The 23,999-nt window shown below is 39.2% G+C and overlaps 1 protein-coding gene across 3 annotated transcripts in view; it reads right to left on the bottom strand.

The window, feature by feature from the left end:
* Window positions 1–9,034: 9,034 nt before the first annotated feature.
* The window catches only part of epb41l5 (erythrocyte membrane protein band 4.1 like 5), a 33,671-nt gene continuing 18,706 nt past the window's right edge, over window positions 9,035–23,999 (bottom strand). For 2 of the 3 annotated variants that reach the window (XM_051404700.1, XM_051404702.1), the window contains exons 15-26: window positions 23,905–23,950; window positions 23,369–23,487; window positions 16,830–16,981; window positions 16,214–16,311; window positions 15,855–15,992; window positions 15,318–15,385; window positions 14,420–14,542; window positions 13,224–13,305; window positions 12,961–13,041; window positions 12,348–12,410; window positions 11,935–12,074; window positions 9,035–11,316 (exon numbers count right to left, since the gene is read on the bottom strand). In XM_051404700.1, the coding sequence (XP_051260660.1) occupies window positions 11,247–11,316; window positions 11,935–12,074; window positions 12,348–12,410; window positions 12,961–13,041; window positions 13,224–13,305; window positions 14,420–14,542; window positions 15,318–15,385; window positions 15,855–15,992; window positions 16,214–16,311; window positions 16,830–16,981; window positions 23,369–23,487; window positions 23,905–23,950 (1,180 nt within the window). In that variant the 3' untranslated portion in view covers window positions 9,035–11,246. The remainder of the gene's footprint in view (window positions 11,317–11,934; window positions 12,075–12,347; window positions 12,411–12,960; window positions 13,042–13,223; window positions 13,306–14,419; window positions 14,543–15,317; window positions 15,386–15,854; window positions 15,993–16,213; window positions 16,312–16,829; window positions 16,982–23,368; window positions 23,488–23,904; window positions 23,951–23,999) is intronic. The other variant, XM_051404703.1, reaches the window with a different exon arrangement.

The raw sequence follows: 23,999 nt of genomic DNA, 5'->3' as shown, positions 1-23,999 counted from the left end.
GATGTTTGGTGTGACAGATGTGTTTGTGGCAGATCAGGATACGGCAAAACCACAAGGGACCCACACGGATTTGGATGAAGCGCTGGCAAATAGATAGCCGAACAATACAAAAGAATAAGAACACAATAGAAAACCATCACAATGGACACAGTGGGTGAACACATTCATAAAATAAAAATGGATTACTAAATGTCAACAAACCGGTATAAATATTTAAATCTGCATTATTATTCCAGCTGATTAACGACAGAGATTTAAATAAGGCTAAATATCACAAATCATTTAATTCCCAAGTTCAATTACTGAAAATTCAACCATAAAATATGTTTCTCTGTTTTCTTGATATTCTAATTACTTCAGGGAAGTTTAGCTGTGATGTGTAAATATCAACCTGATTTAGCTTAATTCTACTCCTTTAAATTTGGCCTCTTTCATAGCAATAGAGAAGAATAATGGCTTTTTGAAAACTGACATCTATCTTTCTGTTAACCAGTGAGTTAAAATAAACTCAGGACTACTCAATAATTCATTTTGGTAGCTAATGACTCAATACTTAACAATACGTGAGAATGTTAAGGTGGAAAAGCGAAAGAGTTTGAAGGCTTACAGGACCAGTGTGTGGAATTGAGTGGCATCTAGCGGTGAAGCTGCAGATTCCAACTAACTGGACAGGTTTCTTTACGTCCTGGAAATGAGAACAGGCTGTAAAACTGGAAACTACGGTGGCCATGAAACGCAAAAGGCCTCATCTATGGCCAGCATCTGGTTTGTCCGTTTAGGGCGGTTCAACATAGCGGGCTTAATTGAAGGCGACCTGCAGTGTCTTTAGATAAAAAATGGCTCATTCTAAGGTAACAAAAACATGACTCCTATATTCAGGTGATCATACACTAATAAAACATACCTATGAATATTATTTTCCATTTCTGCCAATAGAGCCTCCTAAATGTTACGTACTGGACCTTTAACACAAGTTCTTTAATTCCCTACAAAGCTGAGTGACCAGGAGAAACTGGATGATATGTGGATGATCAACAAGCATTTAGAGAAAATTGGCTGGGCTCGTCGTCTATTTCTGTCTGCTTCTTTGTGTCCTTTGATTCTCAGCCCACATTTGATTGGGTCAGACAGGTTTGGGCCAGGTTCTGATTTCTTTTAATTGCTTCAGGCTTTTTGTGGTCAGGTTTCATTTTATTCTGCAGTTTAGATTGTTTTGTTTTCTTCCTTTTGTGAACAGTATGAATGTGTTTTAACCCATGGCATTTTTCTAATAAAATATCTGATTTTAATTCTATCTGTGCTGTTGTTTCCTAGTGTTTTTTCCAATTATTACACCAAAATAGTTTCAATTAAATGTCTATTATCTTATGACAAAAGCACATACCTGAAACCAATCCACTTATTCAACAATTTGTGTGAGTCAAAATGTGTTGGTTTCTCCAGCTAAATTCATAAAAATCATACTATGATTCATATAAAGGAATCAACAGGTTCTCTGACAATGAGAATAATTATTTGCACCCCTACAATTATGATTAGTTATTGTAATAGCGGATTACATAATTACCTGTTTGTTGTATGCTGGACGGCTGCAGAATACCGTGTGAAAACTCGCATTTATGCCTCTTGAATCTCAAATGTTTTGTTATTACTGCCACCCAGGTGCCCTGTTAGTGCACGCTTATGACTTGAAGATGTCAGTGTGGTTCTGAAATTATTCAAGTTGTGTACACGGCTTCAAGAAAACAGTCTAACAAGGGGATAATGGGGTAATCTGTCCGTCGGAGTGAAAGCTTATTGGTTGTGCCTGAGGTAGAGCTAGTGAGAATTAGGAAAGGCTGAGACAGTTATTCTGCTGTGTGTGTGTGTAGATGGAAGGGTCTCCCACCTCTGTCTTTTCATGTGAGTGACACCTGCTCCCAGTGTGTGTGTGTGTGTGTGTGTGTGTGTGTGTGAGAAATGACAGCAACAGAGAGTGACAGTAAAGAGCACGCAACATCACACATCACCTAATGTGTATGTGTATGTGTGTGTGTGTGTATTCTAGTGTGTGCACCATAGACACTCCTATAGACTTGTGCCAAGTGTTGCATGCATGTGAGTTTGTGTGTGTCTGGTCTGGCTCGGTGGGTAGACGTGCCATCCCATCGGCATGTGGGATGATTGGCAGCGCCCGTTTGGGTGTCGTTGATAACACACAGGCGAGTTACTGCCACAGATGAGCTCTGTCAAGCTGTCTGCCCGTCAGATTCCCCCCCCCACACACACACACACACACACACACACACACACACACACACACACACACACACACACACACACACTCCTCTCTCTCTCGTTCACACACATCAACCTACAACTCAATTTCTTTCCCAGTGACTCTTGCTCTGACTCCTGTTTGTGTTGAACACACACAGAATCTCTCTGCTTTCAAACAGGCCTAGAATCCCCACTGTAACACACACACACACACACACACACACACACACACACACACACACACACACACACACACACACACACACACACACACACACACACACACACACACACACACACACACACACACACACACACACACACACACACACACACACACACACACACACACACACACGCCTGTGGCCAGCCATTGAACCTGGTATACTGATAACAGCAACAACAGCCCTCTCCTCTGCAGGGAGACACAGTCTCATTCATATGTATCGTTTGATGTGTTGGGGAATCTCTGTCACTTGTTGGACGGTTTGAAAAGACCAGGCTGACATTTGGAGGGGTATATTTCAATACAGCACTTGAGAAAGGAAAAGGAAAGTGCTGTTTCAATACACTGTTTGGCAGCCATCTTCACATTGTCTGTGGTATGCAGCTGAGTTTAAATTTGAAGTGGAAGAATTGCATCTGTGACAGGTTTGTGAGACGCTATTTTGGAACACAACTGTGTCCAACAAGACTGTTGTGTCTGAGAGGCAAAGGGGGAGGGTAGTACAGCTGTGTTGTAGCACTGGAAATCCTCTTGGGCAAGTGAGTTTAGCACTAACAACATTAGCATTCATTTGGAGTCATGTCTTTGTCCACCTGAGGAACATAAGTCTAATATTCACTCTCCTTTAGCTGTGTTTTGGTTTCCACCAACTCCTGAAGGGGAAGTGTCTGTTTCTAAGCAGTTATTTCTTTTATATACTGAAACCTGGAAATGGTGCTGATGAGGATGACGAGACTCAAAACATGATGTACAGACACAACTTTACTGTTTTGCTTTACTCTGTTTTCAGTAAAAAAAAAAAAAAAAAAAAGCTCTGATAATCCCTCTGTACACCATCTGCTCTAGCTTGTGAACAAAGTGGAGCATTTAGCAACTAAATAGCCAGATATTTCTCTTAGTATTTGGTGGAGACGAAAAACAAAACAGAGCTAAAAGAGAGAATGATAATGTTGCTCCGTAACTGCTGGATGTGCAGGTAAGCATTTTCCTAACACGGTTGCCATACCAACTTAAAAGGTGTTGATATGCCAAACAGTTATTGCATCTTTAAACCAAGGAGAAGAAACACATTCACCAAAGTGTAATGAATGAAATAAAGCAGTGTAAATCATGATAAATAAATACAAAAGTTGTCACACATTGTGCAGCCACGCCTCAGACGTTTGCATCCACCTTTGTAAATATGCTGGAAGTGATGGAGTCCAATGGAAGTGAAGAAATAATCTTACACAGAAGAAGATTTCACCTAGTTTTATACAGAACAGAACAGCACAACAATACACAATTACTGTATGTGTGTGTTTGTGTGTGTACAACCTCACCTGGCGAACACACACACACACACACACACACACACAGGCAAATGCATACAGTGCTTACTGGCACAATGCAGCCCTTTAGGGATCAATTACCGCTCACTCACGTCTTTATCATCTCAAAGCTTTGACTATGAATACCTCCTCACACCGACTAAAAACACACACTCTCTGTAACACACACACACACACACACACACACACACACGCCAAGGCTATAAACCCAATTTGATAGTTGAGATGTATAAGCTTCTTTTCAAAATGCCCTGTCAGAGAACGCTATCTCCTGCAACAGCTACCCAAACAGCACAATAGCCTTCATTGTAATGACTGACAGAGAGAATCCCATCTGTAATGTGTGTGTGTGTGTGTGTGTGTGTGTGTGTGTGTGTGTGTGTGTGTGTGAGTGAGTGAGTGAGAGAGAGAGAAAGAGAGAGAGACAGAGGAAGAGAAACTGTCTTTTCCTCACACACCAGAGTTTACCTGTTGAATTTTCAGGACCTCTTGATACACCTGAGACCAGCTCTTTAGAGGAATGATTCGCACACGCACACACACACACACACGCACACACAGCCGTATCTTTAGCTCTCACTTTCTCTTCCTGTCCAGATGCTCCACCATTTGTTCATCTTTTGCTGGACAAAACTTTTCATCAAGGTCAGTTTGTTCTGCAGAAACAGGAAAACTTCCTCCGGATCCGTCAGTCAGAACAGAGTAAAGTGATGGAGACAGATGTGAGGGCAGGAGTAGCGTACGTTTCATCAGCATCTGGATTTTGCCCAGAATGTGAAAACGTGTTTTAATTAGGAACAAAAAAAAAAAAAAAAACAGCTGGATACAGATTACATTTTTTCTTTTCTCAACAGATGAAACGCATTTAATTTAAATGTCCATTAACAATCTTTTGATTTTACTTTAGCATCCTGTTTCAGAGCTAAACTCTCCCTAAGAAATACTGACAAAATACATTTTCAGACAGAAAGCAAAGCAAATTTTCACTTTGGATCATTTGTGTGAATTTGAGCAATTTCACCCCAAACAGCGAATGTACCAACAGTACAGAGGTTAGCAATAAACTAGCAACACAACAACCGTGTGTTCGTCTTCAGCTCAGCCTCGACTGAACCCAGAATAAAACTCGCCAAAACCTCCAGTTTTTTAATGTTATTTCCTTCAGTCTCTTTCCTCTCACGTGTATATTTATGCAATTTTTTTCTCACTCAAGTTGTTGTATTTTTTTTGCAAAATTCAATCAATTTGAAAAAAATAAGTTTCTACTTTTTACCTCAGGTTCTGTCTGGACACACAAATTCACACCATTTGTTTTATGTCAGAGCGAGGACTTTTGGCGGCACCAAATACCTTATTCAAAGAAACATTCAAAGGCCTTTGGTGTGTTATCACTAAGTTAATGGATTTAAATTGGTGCAACACGTTTATCTTTTCTTTGGATTTTAGGCTTTCATGAAGACTAACACCCATTATGTTGATCTGTTTCTGTTATATCCTCTGCTGTTCTTCAAACCTTGACTCTGAAAATGAAAACTAACATTGGACATCTGGTCATCAAACTATAAACAAGGCTGATGGTTTACACAAAAAAAAAAAAAAAAAATGCACATGGTTTTTACCCAACAGTAATGATATGTTATGTTATGTTTGCTTTTAGTGAGATCTGAACTGGTGACATCAGGGCACGGGCCCTACGCCAAATCTCCATGAATCCACCCAGAGCTTTGAGCATGCTTAAGCAATCATGACCTGGCATAAGGTCCATGTACGTAATCAATTATTCATTTGGAAGGTGGGGGAAAGTCGGCCCATCTGCTGAGGGGAGCAGTCCTGGCTGAGTTATTGAGCTGTATGCTGTCTGCTGTTTAATAATGGTCCAACTATGTATTGCTCTGTAGCAGGGACCAGTCGCAGTCAATCAATTTCAAATCACTGCATTTTGAAATGTAAACCAATATGGCAATTGACAAATAACAGCAGTGTCTTTGCTTTCATTCTGATGTTGACTGAAGATTTTCTAACATGATGTAACCCTGAAGGATTTTTTTTAAGGCAGCAACCACTGAACTGTGGTCCATAATGAGCTTCTTTTTATTATTGTGCCTTGTTAACGAAGCAGCTGAGGACATGATGGTTAATTTGTAAACTATGTGGAAAAGGAGAACAGTGTGTGAGCATTACTCATCCACTCACAAATAACTGCTGTGACCTGCTGCAGACATCGCTCACATCAGATCTGATTAACACACTTTCCCTGAGCAAATGAGACAGTAACCTGGAGATATTCAACTGTCATTTCTCGACAGGGCAAAGTATATCCAGGGGGAAATATTCACTGAAATCCTGTTTAAGTCCTTGATCGGGTTCATGTAGATTTTTAATAATGTAGATAGGAAAATGATCATTCCATATGTTGATTAAATATATATATATATATATATATATATCTCATTCTGGAGCTACACTACACTCTAGAGGTTAAGACTACTGACAGGAACTAGGAAAAGAGATCATATTTCTCCTGTGTTAGCTTCTCTGCACTGTAAAATTCAGAATAGAATTTAGCTCTTCATGGTCAGGCCCCTTCATATCTTAAAGGGCTCATAGTACCCTATTACCCCTCTAGAACACTACGCTTCTCTGAATGCTGGGCTACTTGTGGTTCCTATAGTCTCTAAAAGTAGAACAGGAGCCAGAGCCTTCAGTTACCAAGCTCCTCTCCTGTGGAATCAGCTTCCAGTTGTGGTTCAGGAGGCAGACACCCTCACCACATTCAAGAGTAGGCTTAAGACATTCCTCTTTGATATAGTTTATAGTTAGGGCTGGATCAGGTGAGTCCTGAACCATCCCTTAGTTATGCTGCTATAGGCCTAGACTATCGGGGGATTTCCCATGGTGCACTGAGCTCCTCTCTTCCTCTTTCTGCACTCATTCATGCCCCATTAATGCATGTTATTAACTTCACTTCTTCCCTGGAGTTCTTGTGCTTTCTCATCTTGCAGGTTCTCATTGATCCTGGTGGAGCCTCCTGCCATGGTCCTGCTGGACTCCCACTGCTAATATTATAATTATTATTATTATTATTATTATTATTATTATTATTATCATTATCATCATCATTAGTCACTTCTACTGGTATAGTTGCTGCTGTTGTTGCTGCTGCTGCTGTGCACCTTTGTCTCTGTCGGCTCCTTCTCTATTTACACCCATCCCCTTACCTCTCTCTCCCTCTTTACCCCCCCCTCCCTCCCTCCCTCCCTCCCTCCCTCTCTAACCACAACCTGTCGAGGCAGACAGCCGGCCACCTAGAGCCGGTGTCTGACAAAGGTTTCTGCCTCTAAAAAGGATGTTTTTCCTTGCCACCGTCAACAAGTGCTTGCTCATGGTGGGAACTGCTGGGCCTCTGTAAATAATGTTATAAGGAGTTCGGTCTAAACCTGTTCTATTTGAAAAGTGTCCTGAGATAACTTCTGTTATGATTTGGCGCTATACAAATAAAATGAATTGAAATTGACCTGCATAATGCTGCTGCTGATACTGGATATACTCCCCAGGAGATAAAGTATAGGCTGATTTAACTCCTGGCCTGATCCGACTTATGCACAACAGTCTGTACATACATAAATTAACAAACATTTCCTTTAACAGTGGAAAATCAAACATTTTGTGTGTCACTGAGGATGTTACTGTTTTACAATGTGTTGCAGACTGAAAATATATTTAATATTGTTGCACCTTGAATATAAATGCAATGTTTGTTTAGCTTTTTCAAATTCAAAGGCATACATATATCTTCTTGGAGGAGCAACTTTTTTAAATTCCTTACAACTTAAATATTAGCAGCACTGCATTAGGCCCTCATCTGAATTGGAGTTAGTGATGCAGGAGGAAGAAAAAATCAACTGCTCAACTCTAAAAATAGTACTTTGCTGCCATCCAGTGGTAAATTGGCTAACATACACTAAAGACTGTTTCCTGCTGGGTAAAGCTTGACTTTCTTTACAGACCTACAGCTACAGTGCTGCCATGTTCACTAAAGGTTTGTCTGCTCAGCGTGTCTGTCAGAGTAATTATATTTCATTTATTGTACGTTAAATTAATCTATTTTAAAGTTTTAATATAAAGAACTCAAAGGGCTGCAGTTCACACGCAACTTTCTGCAGACAGTCTTCATGCATTCGTCTTTTAACTTGTGTATTACAGAGTGTATAATGACGTGTTTTATGGCTCTACACTTCGACTCAAATCGGTATTTCTCATTGATGACATTTCACAAATCACAGGTGTAAATAATACAATAAATAATTGCCTGATTCCTTTTAAAGGCTTCAGTTTCAGGGTCCTGGTACTGCACATAATGGATCAGTTTATTTTGAAAAAAATACCTACAGTGAACTTTCTCCACTTTGTTATTTTAGGTTTTACAATATAAACTCTATATTGTTTTTAATTTGTAATACTTTTCCACAGTTGGGAGAGTTGAGCTTTCTGACTCTTGCATTGCAGAAAATGTTTACCTGAAATGTAAAAGAAAAGTAAATGTACCATATATAGTCTGTTTCAGTTATACATTATATTCACTAACGGAGGGAAAAAGGGTTTCACATTAGCTGGTTATTAGTTATTTCAACGGTTCTTAACTAGAATAACCCAAATCATATCATTTATTGAAGACTTTGTAAATTACCTTTAACTTCTCTGATAACACTAACAAGACAGATCTGTTCAAAGAAAAACATGAATTGTTTTGAAAGGTTTTTCCTTTATACTTCAGTGGATGATGTGCTTAAAAAAGAAGGAATAAATTAAAACCTTGTGGAGGGCTGCAATGGCAAAAAAAACACTTTGTTACTTAGTAACCCAGATTATAATAAAACTGAGATCCAGGCTATCACTTAAAAATCATTCTGAATACATAGTCAGTTGTTATTGCTACATTTCTGATACAGATACAGTACGAGAGCTTCATTAATGAATTTAAAAAAAAATTGAATTGCAAAATTGCAATATATTTTTTTCTTACCTCCTGAAGTCAGTGTTTCATAGCTGGCTTGACAAGACAAAAATCAGAATGTATGTATGCATCTATCTATCTATCCATCTATCCATCCATCCATCCACACATATATATCATACAAATGAAATCACTGATAATGTCCTTTGTAGGGAATTCATTTCAACAGTAGCCAAACAACAAACATGAATGAAAACAACTGACTCCTACTGTAGCAAAGCTTTACTGAATCATGATCAGATTTTCCAGAAAAAAATAAGTTTATATAAAATTGCATTTGAGACATCACGATCTCAGTGTTTCTCCTGTCAGTTGGATCAGTTACACGTTTTCCTACTTCTTCAGTAATTAGAAAACACGTTGATGCTGAAATCTTCTCGGTATGTAGTGACAATACTGCCAACATAACTTTCAAAAAAAATATATAAATCTACTTCATATCTACAGCCAGCTGATGCCATTATACTGACAATACATTATAACTGTATACTACAACACTTTTGGACAACATGTCATATTTGAACAATTACAATGAGTAGTAGCATAAATAACCGTCACTGCTAAGAAGACATTATAAAACAGTCAGCTTCCCTTGTTCAAGACAGATAATGAAATCAACATAATGAAAAAAAACTACACAGATATAACTTGAATGAGGGTCCCGACTTTGTGATTACAATGTATGGGGTACTGAAATAAAAAAAAAACCTGATATACTTCATTAATAACTCAGAAAATGTAGAATTAGGCCTCAATTTCACATAAAATCAGCTTTTAAGATACTTCAAAAGTTTTCCTCCAGTTATAAACTACATCAGCAATTGTGAATTTAAGTCATAAAACTCTCAGGGATGTTTACATACTGTGGCATCTCCAGCATTCTCAGATGAGACTATTCGAATACATTCATTTCCATAAGGCAGGGCAGTAGCTACAACGTGTTAATACCAGGAACCACGTTCTATAACAGGGTCCAAAATGAACTCACATATCCAGTTAGGTAATCCAAAAACTGAGAAACGGCGTTCACCTCCAGGGATCACAGCTCAATTAAAGGTTTCAACAGCAATTCAGCGGCTTCTTGCCTTCACGTGGCGCATTTACATCACCGGTTTAGAAGTTAAAATTAACGTGAATCAAAACTTGCCACAGGTGGAAGCAGTGGTTTTAAGTGAAAACAAACTAAAAAGGAATCACATTTTAGACTAAACATTAAAACTCGAAGCCAAGAGTTCACAGAGAAGCAGAACATAGAGCGTCCAAAACGAGACACAGAACTAACTTTCATTAGTGATGTTCAACCTCTAATGATGAGGGTACCGATGTGTGCGAATGCAAAAAGTACTGCGAAGGGCAAATTAAAACATAAAAAAACAACGAAAAAAAAAAAAAGAAGAAAATAAGAGCAGGATAATAAAAACATCAGTTTAAAAACCAAAGAGGTCGTCTCTATTGTCATCCATTGCAAAAAATCCTTTCAAGGTCCATTGTTGCAAAGATAATCCAGTGAAGTTTTCATATCCAGTGGCTGCTAACAGTCGAGTTTCACATGTAGTATCGGTTGAGTTTAAAAAAAAAAAAAAAAAGAAGGGTTGTAGTGTGCTACAAGGACAGTACAGTGTCACGTTTCATGTTAAGAGTCCAGGTGCTTTTATCTCTTAGAATCAACATTTTAAGTCAGTGTCTGTCTTTCTTTTTTTTTTTTAAGAGATTTTTCATTTTAGTCCTTCATCCAGTGTACTTCAGCTGCTCCACATGCTGTGTGATCAGTGAGTGTACAGTGAAAGTTCAGGGTAGCAGGGATCCAGTGGTGTGAATTACCAGTGATACAACAGCATGACTCAAAAAAAGGGGGAGGGGAAAGCAGCACTAAAAGAGACAACCTACCATTTAAAGTCACAAGTCAATGGTGGATGCGTTTATGCAACATACCTTACAGTTTCATGAGATTTTACTGTGTCAGCCCCAACTTGACCTCTGTAGCAAAAAAAAGCTGAACAACAACAGTTTTCATCACGTGTTGTCTACGAGGAGTTGGTGGTAGTTATTAAAGACCGAGGTTTGGTTGACTGGATGGATGGAGCAAATGGCAGGTAGCATACAGTGAAGTCAAACAGGTGATTCACAAGTTAGGTGTTCCTAAAATGTTAATACTGGTGCTACGTGTTTGTTTTAACTGTTTCAACTAGTCTGTGCCATGTGATACTGTAATCATACTCCTATTATTGTCCTGTGTACTTAGTTTAAATGTGTTTGTGGTGCTTGTAAGCTGCCACTTCCCTGGTTCCACTCTCCTCTTGGCCCTCAGTGTTCAGCACACCTGGCCCAGCTTGCTTGTGTGTGGATGGGTGAGGGGGTGAGGTGGGGAAAGCAGTCTGGGTGACAAATGTTGTGATGGCTGCTCCTCATTTCTCCATCAGAGCTCAGTGGTCAGGAGACCTCTGGGTTTGGCTCCATTGTCCGAGGCTGGCTGCTGACCCACAGTGCTGTGGGACACAGGAAGGCAAAATTACTGCATCAGAGAGAGAGACTGCTTTTAAGGAAAAGGCATTAAACTTACACTTTAATGTTGACTGAAAGGTTATGAGCATTCGGTTCCTGAAATATACTGCTTTAAAAAGTTCCTTTGCCGAATTCATAAATAAAACTGATATGATAAAATATCCATCACTTTGTGCGATGCATAGCTATCATTCTGAACTCTACTTACATGATTTTTCTCTGTGTGCATGAGGAATTAGGGACACATTTGAGTAGTTTACAATATGATAACTTTGATGATTTAATGATAACTTGTTGCAACAGACTTAATCTGCTATTTTGCGACCTCTGCTGTGTCTATCATGGACTCCTCCAGGATGAACAACTTCTGTAGTGACTACCACTGTTTGACAGACAGAAACAATGTTGAAGCCTCAAGAGGGAGCTCATGATTTCTCAAAGTAGCAAGGCCAAGCAGGAATTACAAGTGATTCAGCTCACCCTCAAACTCTGCTTTGAGCTAAAGGAGGCCTTTTCCTGCTTCATCAGCAGGGGTCAGTACACTACCAAGCTTGCTGTAAAAAAACAACCTGCAAGTGATTTGGGCTCTCGAGAATTTTTACCTGGCGGAGACGGTGTTACACGTGTGAGCGAGGTGTGGGAGGGCTGGGGTGAGAGCTGCCCCCCCATCTGCAGGGAGAAGAGGGTTGACCTTAGCAGGGGGGTCAAGGTCGAGCAGGCCGTTAGTAAAGACGCCGGGAGGCTGCATTAGAAGGGGATGGGGGAGAAGGAAGGAGGTCAGACTCTACGGAGCTTCTAAATCAGCCAAAGTGAACAGCAACTAAGCAAGTGCAATAAGCCTTTTATCACCAGTTTCAGGACAACAGACACAAATGAAGACAATTAAATACACATCAAAACCCTCTAAAACATTTCTTAAGAACCTGTGGAGGGAAAGACAGGCAGAAACAAAGGCCAGATAGAGAGCTGAACGGGAGAGGAGTTGGACAGGTAAACCCAGAGATCAATCACTCACAGCAGTTGTAGGAATGATCCAGCGAGGTGTGATGACAGGTTTGGGCTGCTGCACTGGTGGCAGCTGGAAGACAATCAGAAAAATGTTGTCACGCTCTATTGACTATACAAACTTTTGGGCAGGCATTCACCCATGTGTGACCCCAGATTGCTGATACAGGTTTACTTCTTCCTAGAGTGAGACTTGTGACTGTCAGTATAGTTCCAAACACTACTACTAAAACACAGAATTACATTACATATGTCCCGAATTAAGTTACATTTTGAAGTTCAGTTTCTCTCACTACATATTAATAAATGTTGTGAATGTTTATCATCACTAACATTAATTTAAATTCTTATTCCTAATAGATTTTGGAGCTATGTTCACACTCTTTTGGGGGCTACAGCTGGGTTTAACGTTTCTGAATGAGGGTGAATATGTGATGTATTGGTGCAGTTCAGTTGGGAGGTTAGAGTGAGTTTGTCTTTAGTCAAGGGCGCTGGCTTACTGCCTGCAATGACCAATATTTCCTTCCTAGTGTACTTGAGCTTGTCCATAAGATTCAGACTTAGATGAATATATTTTCAGGAATTTAATAAATTACAACTCGTTGCAATCAGCTGACACTTACAACAGGAGTTGGATCTGTGAAATCTATCAGGTTGTCAGATAGTTGGGCGGTGTTTTGCAGGTCAACTTCCTCTGCTTTAACCTGCAGAATGACACCATTTTTTAACGACAACATACAAACAAAGACACCAATACAAGTTCCCCTTGCTTTCAACATTTAACACTTAACATTGTACACCTGTAAAATGATTCATGGCTATTATTCCCATGGTAGCAAATGTAAATGCACCACAATAAGTAATTTAACCATTTAAATCATGTTACCTTTGTTGCCATGCCTTCGCTGGCAGACTCAGAGGGCATCTTGGGAACAGAGGGGTTTAAATCTTCAGTCAGCCTCTCAGCACTGATGAGCAGAGCAAGAGAAACAATGAGCAATGGACAAAGAATCCATTTGACAGAAAAATCCTCACACAAACATTAACAGAAATGTATTTCAAGTCACTCATTCTTGAGATAGAGCAATATTAAAAAAACAGATTTATTTGGTACATTTACTGGAGCATTTTTCTCATTCCCTCATTTTTCGAGCCCATCAGACAAGACTTCAAATTACTTGTTTTATACGACCAACAGTCCAAATCCCCAGGGTATTTTTACAATGATATTAAAGTTACAAGACAAATGGGTTTAGTTATTAACTGGTGATGAAAACAATTCTTGATGTTTTGTGACTGACTAATTGATTACTGAGAAACAAAAACAGCCTGGATAGTATGAGCATTTACTGCACCAATAAGCCTGGGTCTTAACAGCTTTTGTGAACAGTCCGGTCAAGCCACTGCGTGTCTCTGTATTTTTGTGTCATCCTGTAAACACTTATTGAGCAAGGACACCAGCAGTATCCAGGCAGAAGTCAAGTCATGTGACTCAACACACCCAGATACACACACATTGCTCAAACATGCCAACAGATGTCAGCAGAGACTACAAAGAACAAGCAACACCTTTGTCTCCAATGGATCATTGTGAAATGTATATTATACTTGTTTTATGAAGGAAAGAAGAAAGATCTGAATGGTCAAAGCCTCTTCTTCGGTCCTACTCTCAAGGTCCTAACAGCTTAAGTAGGTTAAGTGAATACTCAATAGGTGTGTTTTAAGTTATAGGCATAGTAAACTATAATCAATTCACCCCATCCTTATAAAGCAGGTATAGTGATTAATCAATATCTATAGTCAATATATACCTAAAAATGTCTTATAAAGTAGGATTATATTTATAAGGGGGAAGTATCTTCATAAGCCATTGTTGGCTTATTGTTGGATATATATACACATTTAAAGTACATGTGCAAATAATACAAAATAAAATAAAAACTTAAATTATAATATGTAATGGATTTCATGAAGATGCACATGGTTGTTTTGAATAAAATGTAGGTAAGGATGTAAGGAGTGGGCAGTACTGTACACAGAAAGTACAAACCGAACACAAAAGCATTTAGTACACAGACTGACCTGGCGCCTGCTGATGAGACCAGTGAGGCTGGCTTCAGCAGGTCCCAGGAGTCTTGGATGTCAGCACGACTGCTAACGGACAGAGACGAGTTACTGCCCAGTCGCCCTGTGCGCACCTTTAACCTGGAAACAGATGGTACATATTTTTGTTTTGTGCCAATGATTTGGTGTATCTACATATAATGCACATTTTAGCATGAAATATTCAGAGAAAGAAAAAAAAAACCTGACTCACAAGATAGGATCAAATCAATTCTAATACAGAGTAAAATCTCCTTATAACAATAAACAAATTCAACATAAATCAAGAGTTGAATAGGGTACAGGGAGAAAGACGAGGGGAAAAAGGTAAAACATTTAAAATGGATTTTATATTGTTTGTATAATATATATTGTGAATATAGCAGTATTCTCCTCTTATCATCCTGAGCCACTGCCTCTAACAGCGACTTGCTTGTCAATCTGTGGAGGGTGGTAAGGATGAGCTGCAGGTGATGTAATGTTGTGAACTATGCTAATAATCCTCATGAATATTCAAGTAGTTAATCAGCTCTAGCAGCAGGGTGCGCTGCGATTGGCTGAAACAATGTGTTGACAGTTGGTATGACTCAGGAAGATGGAGGAGGAGGGAAAAGACCCAGTTTCAAGACAATGGAGCACAAGTGACAATGGCTTTTCTCCTGTCCATGTGTGCTCCGTACGGACAAAAAAAGGAAAACAGATTGTTGTAAATGCAGCATGAGGCTGAAACAAACCTATGAATATTTTGCATGTTTGGAATCCTTGGAAGAAACATTTTCTTGATCATTTCTAACACTTAGAAGTTCAGTTTAATAAAGAATTAATTCATTATAATCAAAAATATATTTTACTGACATTACATTATGGCATACTGTACCTGGTAGAAGCATCCTGCAAGTTACAGTTTTTATCTCCAACCATTACCACATGTTCCTCCAAAGGTCCCTACACGGAGAAACAGGGAGAGCAAGATAAGTGGATAAATAGACAAACAGATGGACAGAGGGCTGAGGGACTAATACAGCCATGCATCTCAATCTCACTTGATCCAGAATAACATCACAACTATGACATTAACATGGATGTTTTTCAAATTACTGATATTCTGTAGCTGTGATGATTTTATTCTGAAGCCCACACTATTAGGAAGTAGACAGTATGCACTATTATTTAATATACATACAGATAAAGCTGTATTTAAATTTCCTAAACCAATTTGGAAGCATCAAAAGGTGAGAGTAACCAGCATTAAGAGTTCTCTTGTTAAAACTATTTTATCCTTAAAATGATAATGGGATGTTTATCCTTTTACATGTCTCAAAGTATGATCACTAAACAATACAATGCATCACTTAATCTCAATGGAGTGTCTTTCCACTTCCTTTTCTTCCCTTTTGTGTGGTCTGTTCCTCACCTTGATGGCAGCAGCCTCAGCTTGAGCTTTCAGGATGTTACTCTTCAGATCCTCTGGGGTGCGCAGTGGAGTGACAACTGGGCTACTACTGCCTGTACTGCTCAGACCACACTTCTCTGTGAGCTTCACCACGTCCTCCTGTTGGAGCAGGGTGAAATGGGACACACACATTCAAAACAAAAAATGAGAGAAACATATGGTTATCACTTCTGAACAAACTGGACCATACACTATGATCCTATGATACCCCGTACTGTAATTTCTCTATGCTGGGGCTTTGATCAAACACTGCATGTGTTACTACTCTACATCTTACATTATTTTTTAGAAATGTACAGAAATACTATATAAACACCCACCTGATTGTTCATGGCCATATTGACATTGATGTTATTTCTTGGAGCAGCAAGAAGAGGACTGCTGTCCAACGCCAGCTGCTTCAGACGTGCTGCTGTTTCTGGACAGACAGTGTTAAACTTAAATACACACCCACACAACTACATTGTAATCTTTCAGTGCATGCACTATGAAACATGTACATTTAAAATTACAAGTGATATTAATTATGTGCCCCTTTTCAGTGTCTAGAACTTCTCTATTGTTTACTTGTCTTTAACATCACAAACCGCATAATCAGCTGTGTGGGTTGACTGACTTAATGTAAGTGAGGCTATTGCTGTAAATACCAGAAAAATGTGATCAGAGGCAATGTAATTGTATTAGATGTGAAGCTGAGAGCCGAGTGGTGGTTGGTGGTGCCACCATCTCACAGTCTGACACACCGACACTATATTGTATTATCCTGCCAAATACATTTTCATACACACTAGGGATATTTATAGGATTACACTGGCTTATTCTAAAGATTAGGCTTCCAAAACCAAATTGCCAGTCTGTCAACAACATTTTCCTATAGAATATCCAATTCATTGAATTCACTTTGTGGTATGTTTGTTAGGTTTTCTATAGCCTCACCACTGAGGCTGAGAGGATCTTCCCCGGTGACACTGGGGGCAGCATAGGCATTGCTTGGTCCGGCCTCGTCTGTAGCTGTCACTGTGGGAACGACAGGAGCCCTGAGGACATCATCAATGCACGTCTCCATCAAGTCAGCAACTATAGGCATACTAGAGACAGAAAAAAAGAAGTTGTAGATCAAGATGGGGGGTTAAAAGTGATGAAGTTTAAATATAAACACAAGCAGATACAATACAGGAGATAATGCAGGTGTTTAACCAATTTACCAATAAAATAATTCAGCATTATACAGCTGTACAACTTACCTACAGCATCCATTAGATATGAAAGGACTGTGCAAAACTGGCCCATGATGATATATCAGAAGATTTTTTATAAACAACAAAATTAGAATAGTAAAAAAAAAAAACTAAAAAAAACTGTGAAATCTATTGAATACAATATATTTATGTATAAAAAAAAATATATATCTGAAATAATGACTTACAATAAGCTTCTGGCAAATCCCATATTCACAGATTCATAATTGCTCTAGTGGGTTTGCAAGTATATTCAAACATCCACTGAATTTGAAATGTTTGTTATCAGGAATACAAGAAAGTACAAAGACAGTTACTGTACTTTCTACCAGAACAATATGGCAGGTGCGTGTCCAAAGAGGGAAGCCCTAAAAATAAACAATATTGCCCTTAAAGGTCTTCTCAAGAGGTAAAGAAGCATGATTCAGCCCATGGAAATAAGTCTTCAAAGAAAGCAATAACTTTTCTAGGAAATAACAAACTGTAATATCCTCTGAATTTGAAGCGACCTGAAGCAAAAAAATTTGATACATGGATTTGGAGAGAAGCTCTTCCAGCAGCCTAGTAATTACCTCATATTTCTGTAGCCTGAAGACAAAGTGAAACATGAGAAGTACATATTACTACATAGTGCCTGAAAAGAAGAGGAGCTACCGAACAACACACACAAAGATGTGAAGAACGAAACAATGCTTTGTCTGACAAACCAAATGTACATAAACACTCCTATATGTTTAGCAATCCATGAAGGAAACAATGAGGATGTATCCAACCCTCATGTGGGCAATAAAACAGTAAGGGGGGGCAGATACACAACCAAACATTAAAGAGCCATTAGGTACTCTGTTGCTGCTCATCTTTAGTCTGTGCTGTTCAATTGGTTTGGAGAAGTAGTCTCTTATAGATTTTTTTTTAAAGAGATTTCATTGGGAGATCTTCAGTGATGAATCTTTTCCAACTATCCCAATGTTTAAACCATTAAAGTAGCAGCCAAATGTAAGACTGCATATAGATTTCCTTTGTTACTGTGCTTCATAGTCAACAGCAACTTTTTACCAATCCACCAACTTGCGTCTATCATTTTTAAATCTGATTTCTTTGTTTAACAGCTACGGTACAACTTGAGACACCTCAAAAGAAGATAAAAATACCAGGATGTTTTCTGTACTAACGAGAGCCCAACAGCCAAATCAGTGTATATACACTGTAGTGTGATCAAACACACATAAAGGATGCTACATAAAGCTACATAGTCTACTGTGTCAAGAGTAATCCTATCTTTATTCTCTGAAATGGTTTTCAACATACAGTTCAGAAAGATATACATACTTTGGTCAGTTATGTTGTAAACATTTAACTAAGAATAATATTAATAATTCATTTTCATTGGTTGAGCTGTGCAAGAAACAGTGGTGTAGCTGAGGTGTACGTAAGTATTCAGTGAATATCAACTTCTATAGACCGCTCTATGTATCAGCCGATCACACCCTTTCCTTCATGGTTGGGTCATTTCATAATAACCCTCCAACTGTGCCTACACCACTGCAGTTGTGTTCACAAAACAAACTGTTACAGTGTACTAAAAACACAAAGAATTTACATTCAATTTTGATTCTGTTTAAAATGTTTTGATAGAATTATGCTGGTTTGATTTCTTTGTTGGATGAGGAGGTCAGTATCAATCTAATTTCTGAGTATAGAGTCCAGGATGTGTTAGGCTAGCTTAACACAGAAGTAAGGACAAACAGCTAACTTCCAACCAAAGACAAAAATGCATCAATGCAGCACTTCTAAAATGCGTAACAAAAAAATGAGCGAAAACAACTCTCCCCTGCTTGTTATTTCTTTGTAGTAGGCTAGGCTAATAACCTCTTGGACAAATCTCTACAGATGAGAAAGATACTGACCTACTTATCCAACTACCTTTTTAAAAACAGAAAACCATAAAATGTGCAGGCCAGATTAAATACAACATAGATAAAATCATATATTCTTATATAAAAATCATTTGATGTAATCAAATTAATACAGCAACAATGTTTGAAATATTATTTAAAAAAACAAAGCTACTTTTGAGAGAATGACAATGAGAGCAGAAGCGGACTTATTGAAACCCCCAGGAACTATGTGACTTATTGTTTCCTTGCAGAGTGGAGTTGAATTCCTAAGCCTCACATTGATACCATCTCGCCCCAGCCAGGCAGTTTCACCATGAGGTTAAGAGTGAAGGACAGAGGAAGGAAAAGGGGAAAGGAGAGACAGAATGAGAGACATACCAAGTGTAACAACATGGAGAAAATGGCAGAGGAAAGAGAATTGTCCAGAATTGTCACTGGACTGTGAGTCAAGGAAACATGGAGGGAAATGCAGGCATTGACTAACACGCTGAAAAGAAAAGGGCAGTATCAAGTGTGACGGTAGTGTGATGGCAAGCACGGAGAGGTGTCAGTCTGTGAGGGGTGGTACCAGACTCAATATTTGAGCAGTTTGTGTTGAGGAAGGTTTCAGTTAATAAGGCATCTCTGCATTCACACTAAATGTGTCCTTCCATGTGGTGCAATCACTACCACAAATACCAGACGTTTTTCAAGGGTGAGTCACTGCTGAGCCATTCCCATTTATCTGTGTGCTGTCCAATTCATTTCAGTACAGAGGCTGAGGCCGCTGTCAGTTGCTTGGATGTGTCCAACTGCTTCGGAGCTTTGATGAGACATGAGCAGGAAGGATGGAGGGAAGAGGAGACCTGGGGAGAACAGGGTGGAGGAGGGGAAGGCGACAAACAGGTGGGGGATGTAAAGAGTGTAGGTTAACAAAATGTGAGACGGGAGGGGGAGAGGAAGGGGAGCACTGAATGAAAAGAGCACAGAGGAGAGGGAGATTGTATGTAAATGAATGAGGGAGAGAAAGATAACACCAAGAAACAGCTAGTTTAACACAAGTATAAAGAAAAAGGAGGAGGAGAAGGCAGTAGAAGAGAATGTGAGGCAGCTGATAACATGAGTCTGAAAGCGCTTAATTCTTTGTAATTCACTGCAGGCTGACTTTGTAGTCTGTCGTTGCATGTATGAGAAACAAGGTTCCTTGAAGATCCTCTACAGTTGCACCAAGAACTGCATTTTATTTTGTCTTAGGCCATAATAAAGTTTATTTTAAACTACAGTCAGACAAAAGAAATCGTGGTGATCATAATAACAAAAATGTTATTTTAGTGGACTGGATAAATAAGTCGTTCATGTTCGTGATAAGCCTGGGATTGTCAGGATACTGAATAAGCCATGCAATTTATAGTACATTGCTTCTGCTACACAGTACACTAGCGTGCATGTACATTTAAGTGTGCAGTGACAAGTATTGTGACATGAACACTTGAGTTAAGTGAAGTGGACTGGATGTCTCTGGAGCGTCAGTGACCTGGCTTTGCACCTCCAGCGGCTGAGGTCTGATGGCTTATGTCAAATCTGTGTTTATATATTCAGTGCTGGAGGCCTGGAGCCAGAAGCTTTTATTCATGATGACAGCTCCACTGGGAGCGTAAGAGGCAAGGTAGCAAACAATTTCCCATTGCCACTGTAAAACAGTTTCTAACTTGATGATCTTTGACTCGACTGACAGCAGATGAACTTCCACTGACCTTTTAAATTTGCCATTGTTAGCAATGGGCAATAATATGTGAGGAATGCATTCTAATGGCACTGATCTAAGGAGTTATCTACTCTCACTTATGATAAGTTCACAGAGTAGTGAAGTAGCTTACAGGAAAGGGAGGGAAGGGTTAGAGAGAAGGCAACAGATGCACACACAGCAGTATAAGACATCTTAAAACAAGGAGAGAATACAGCTATATGTCCGATTAACGCAGCAAGGGAACAATACAAAAAGTACACCGCCATTATACAGGCGTGCTAAGAACTGATTTGGGTTTAAATCATACATTTATATGCAAGTGCAATAGGCTTAAGCATATACAGTATTTATTCTCTTTTGTGCATGGTAAAGCTAGAGAATTATAGACAGAGGAGATTGACTACTCATGTTATCAGGAAAACAGCTTAGGGTTTAGTGGTCCATGCAAAATCAAAGGAGATGTTATACTAAAAGCAAGGGAGGAAGGCGTGGGTGGTAAAAGGTAAGAGCACCAGAGATTAGGAAAGTATGAATGATACAGCAATGTCTCTTTGAAAGCATCCTCCTCATATCCACTGAGTCAGTTTCCATGGGTGACAGCATAAACAAAAACTCAGAGGTAATTTCAGTGTAATATCTTGTGCTGATAAAATACCCGAGAACTTGTACTACTTGTGTCAGTGTTGGTAAAAAATACTTTTTCCCTTATCATTGGATACGTTTCTGAAGGCTCAACAACATTGCCTCAGGAACACTGGACTACCACAGAGCAATGTGGGCCTGTACCTGGTAGGCGCTATTAAAACAAAACAGTAGGTTGTAAACTTAATCCTGCTTAAACACACTTACAACTGACACAAAGTGGGAAGTAAAAACACAGAGAGCCCTTGCTATACAGCACCAAATTAATAGGGTGCGTTTTAAAAGGACATTGCGGAAGAAAAATAAAATCTGAATAATCAGTATTTTCAGCCTTTTGGATTTGCTGTTTACCTTTCGGGCAACAAAGTCTGGAGGAAGAGGATACAGCATAATTACTGTGATAGGTCATCGCTGTCTATGCACTGGACCTATCCAAGGTCATGTCTGTGCATCCTGTTGTGTAGATAAATTAAGAAAAAAAGGGTTCCTGCTCTACAGAAATGACGGGCAATCCTCTTATTACAACTGACCAGAAATTTACTTTACTTGAAAAAGGATCAGCCTGAGCTGTAAATCTGAATAAGCTTTGTTCCCCATAAGCCAGAGTATTTCTGCTCAGGAAGTAAGAGTATCTACTTTACACTGGCAAGTAATGTTTTCTTACTGCCTCACCACTAAACATAATACATTTTTCTTCTTTAGCATCACTGTTAAAGTTGGCCATAAGCTGACTTGCAAGCAAACCTACACTCATACTCAAATATTGTTATATCTTGTGACTAAGGGTTTATAGAGGGGCAGGCGGTTCCCAGGATGCACAGCATGACATTAGATGACTGAAAGTAAAAGACACCTACAAACTAAAATGCGACAAGACTTTAACAGAACAGATCCAAAGCTGAAAAACCCCAAATCATTACATCATTTCCTGCGACGATTAGGTTGGCATTTCATGCTGATCAGAAGTGGACAGACAGCAAATCACACAAGACAATTCCATCGCAAGAAAACCCTTTTCCAAAGCCAAAATCAGAAAGCCCACCACTGCATAACGATTGATTGGTTAAAGCCAGAGCAATGGCACGGTTCAGTGTTTGTCATACCTACCTGGCCTGCCTCCAGACAAGACCAATTTGTCCTCAGTACTTGTTAATACTGGAACACATAGGGGGACATTGCAGGTTTATAAGAGGAGGGTGCATACATATTTGTAAGCATAAGTAAATGTGCTTGTTCATTCACACTCTCAAGCTGCCCACCACACATGAAAATGCATCCACAAATAACAGATTTATCCTAGACAAAACACAGACAGAGTACATTTATATACACTGCTCACACGCAGCAAATCTGAGCAATGAGAGGCAAAAAATACAGCATAACAGCAGGAACAATGAGCCATGAGATGGAAAAAAAGCTAATGTGGGTGGTATTTAACTTAATTGAGTACCAGCACATTTTTTGTACATCAAATTAAAAAGGCAGAATCATAATCTTTCCTGACTTTGCACACTCGCACAACAGAGCAGGCATTTGTAAATGCACACAAAAACACACTCTGCCTCCTTCCTTGCGTTCCTGCCTTTCGTGGTCACAGCAAGCCAGGGTCAGTGGATAAGCCATGTTAAGCCACTCTCATGGCATTAGATCATGAAAAACACACCTAGCTATACACCCACTTCTTTGAGCAACCAACAGGGATCAGTCGGCCCACCCCAACCTTTCCTAACCTGGTCTTGTTTTCCTCATTATCAGAGAGCACTGAGCTGCCACTGGTATACAGTATGTAGAATGAATTGACATTTAACTTAAAAATTGCCATCCATCCATTTTCTTCAGTGCTTATCTTCTTTAGGATTAAAAGGGGCTGGAGCGTATTTCAACCAAAAATGTAAATTAAATAAAATAGGCAGGCATTCAAAAGAATTGACTCTGAATCAGGCAGAAAATCCAAATTACTCAGGCACCAACCTCCTCTTTTCTCCTCCAGGACTTCTGGGTAGAGCCTCGATCTCCATCGGTCCACAGGCAGAAGCAGCTACCGGGCTGACCACAGGTACGGCTGACCAGGCACCTCTACTGGAAGAAAACTGAAGGGGGAAAAATAGAGAAAATATATGTTTGAGAGTGAGGATGGTAGAGGTACAGAGATGGGGACAAAGGATGTGATTGGAAGGTATTGAGAATGTTAAAAAAGAAAGAAAATGTCACAACTGAAATCTTCCCATCATTCAACTTATTGTAAGATAGTTTTGTCAAAACATTGTAATATTCTAAGCTGTTTTACGTTAGCCAACTGTGTCTAGTAGTTATACAAATGTTGTTTTTTGTGAAAACATCTAGAATTGCTGGTCTTGTAATCTTGCCTGCAGTCTGATTCTTACTTAATGTTTTGGGTCTCATCTCTGACTTCAAAAACTGGTGTAAGTCTGTTGCACCGCTCTGTTTTGTTTCCCTGTACAATGAGGGAGAAATTATAAAATACACACAACCGTTAAGCTTCTCACCTTGTTGTCTTTGCTGGAGCTGACTCCATTGCCTGATGAAAGAACCCTGAGGGAAGAAATAAATTGAGCTTTTTTTTTTTTAAAAGAACAAATAG

Source organism: Dicentrarchus labrax, unplaced genomic scaffold, assembly GCF_905237075.1.
Source record: "Dicentrarchus labrax unplaced genomic scaffold, dlabrax2021, whole genome shotgun sequence".
Lineage (NCBI taxonomy): Eukaryota > Metazoa > Chordata > Actinopteri > Moronidae > Dicentrarchus > Dicentrarchus labrax.
Note: the sequence above shows the minus strand (reverse complement) of the source record. Positions and strands in the feature narration are given on the sequence as shown.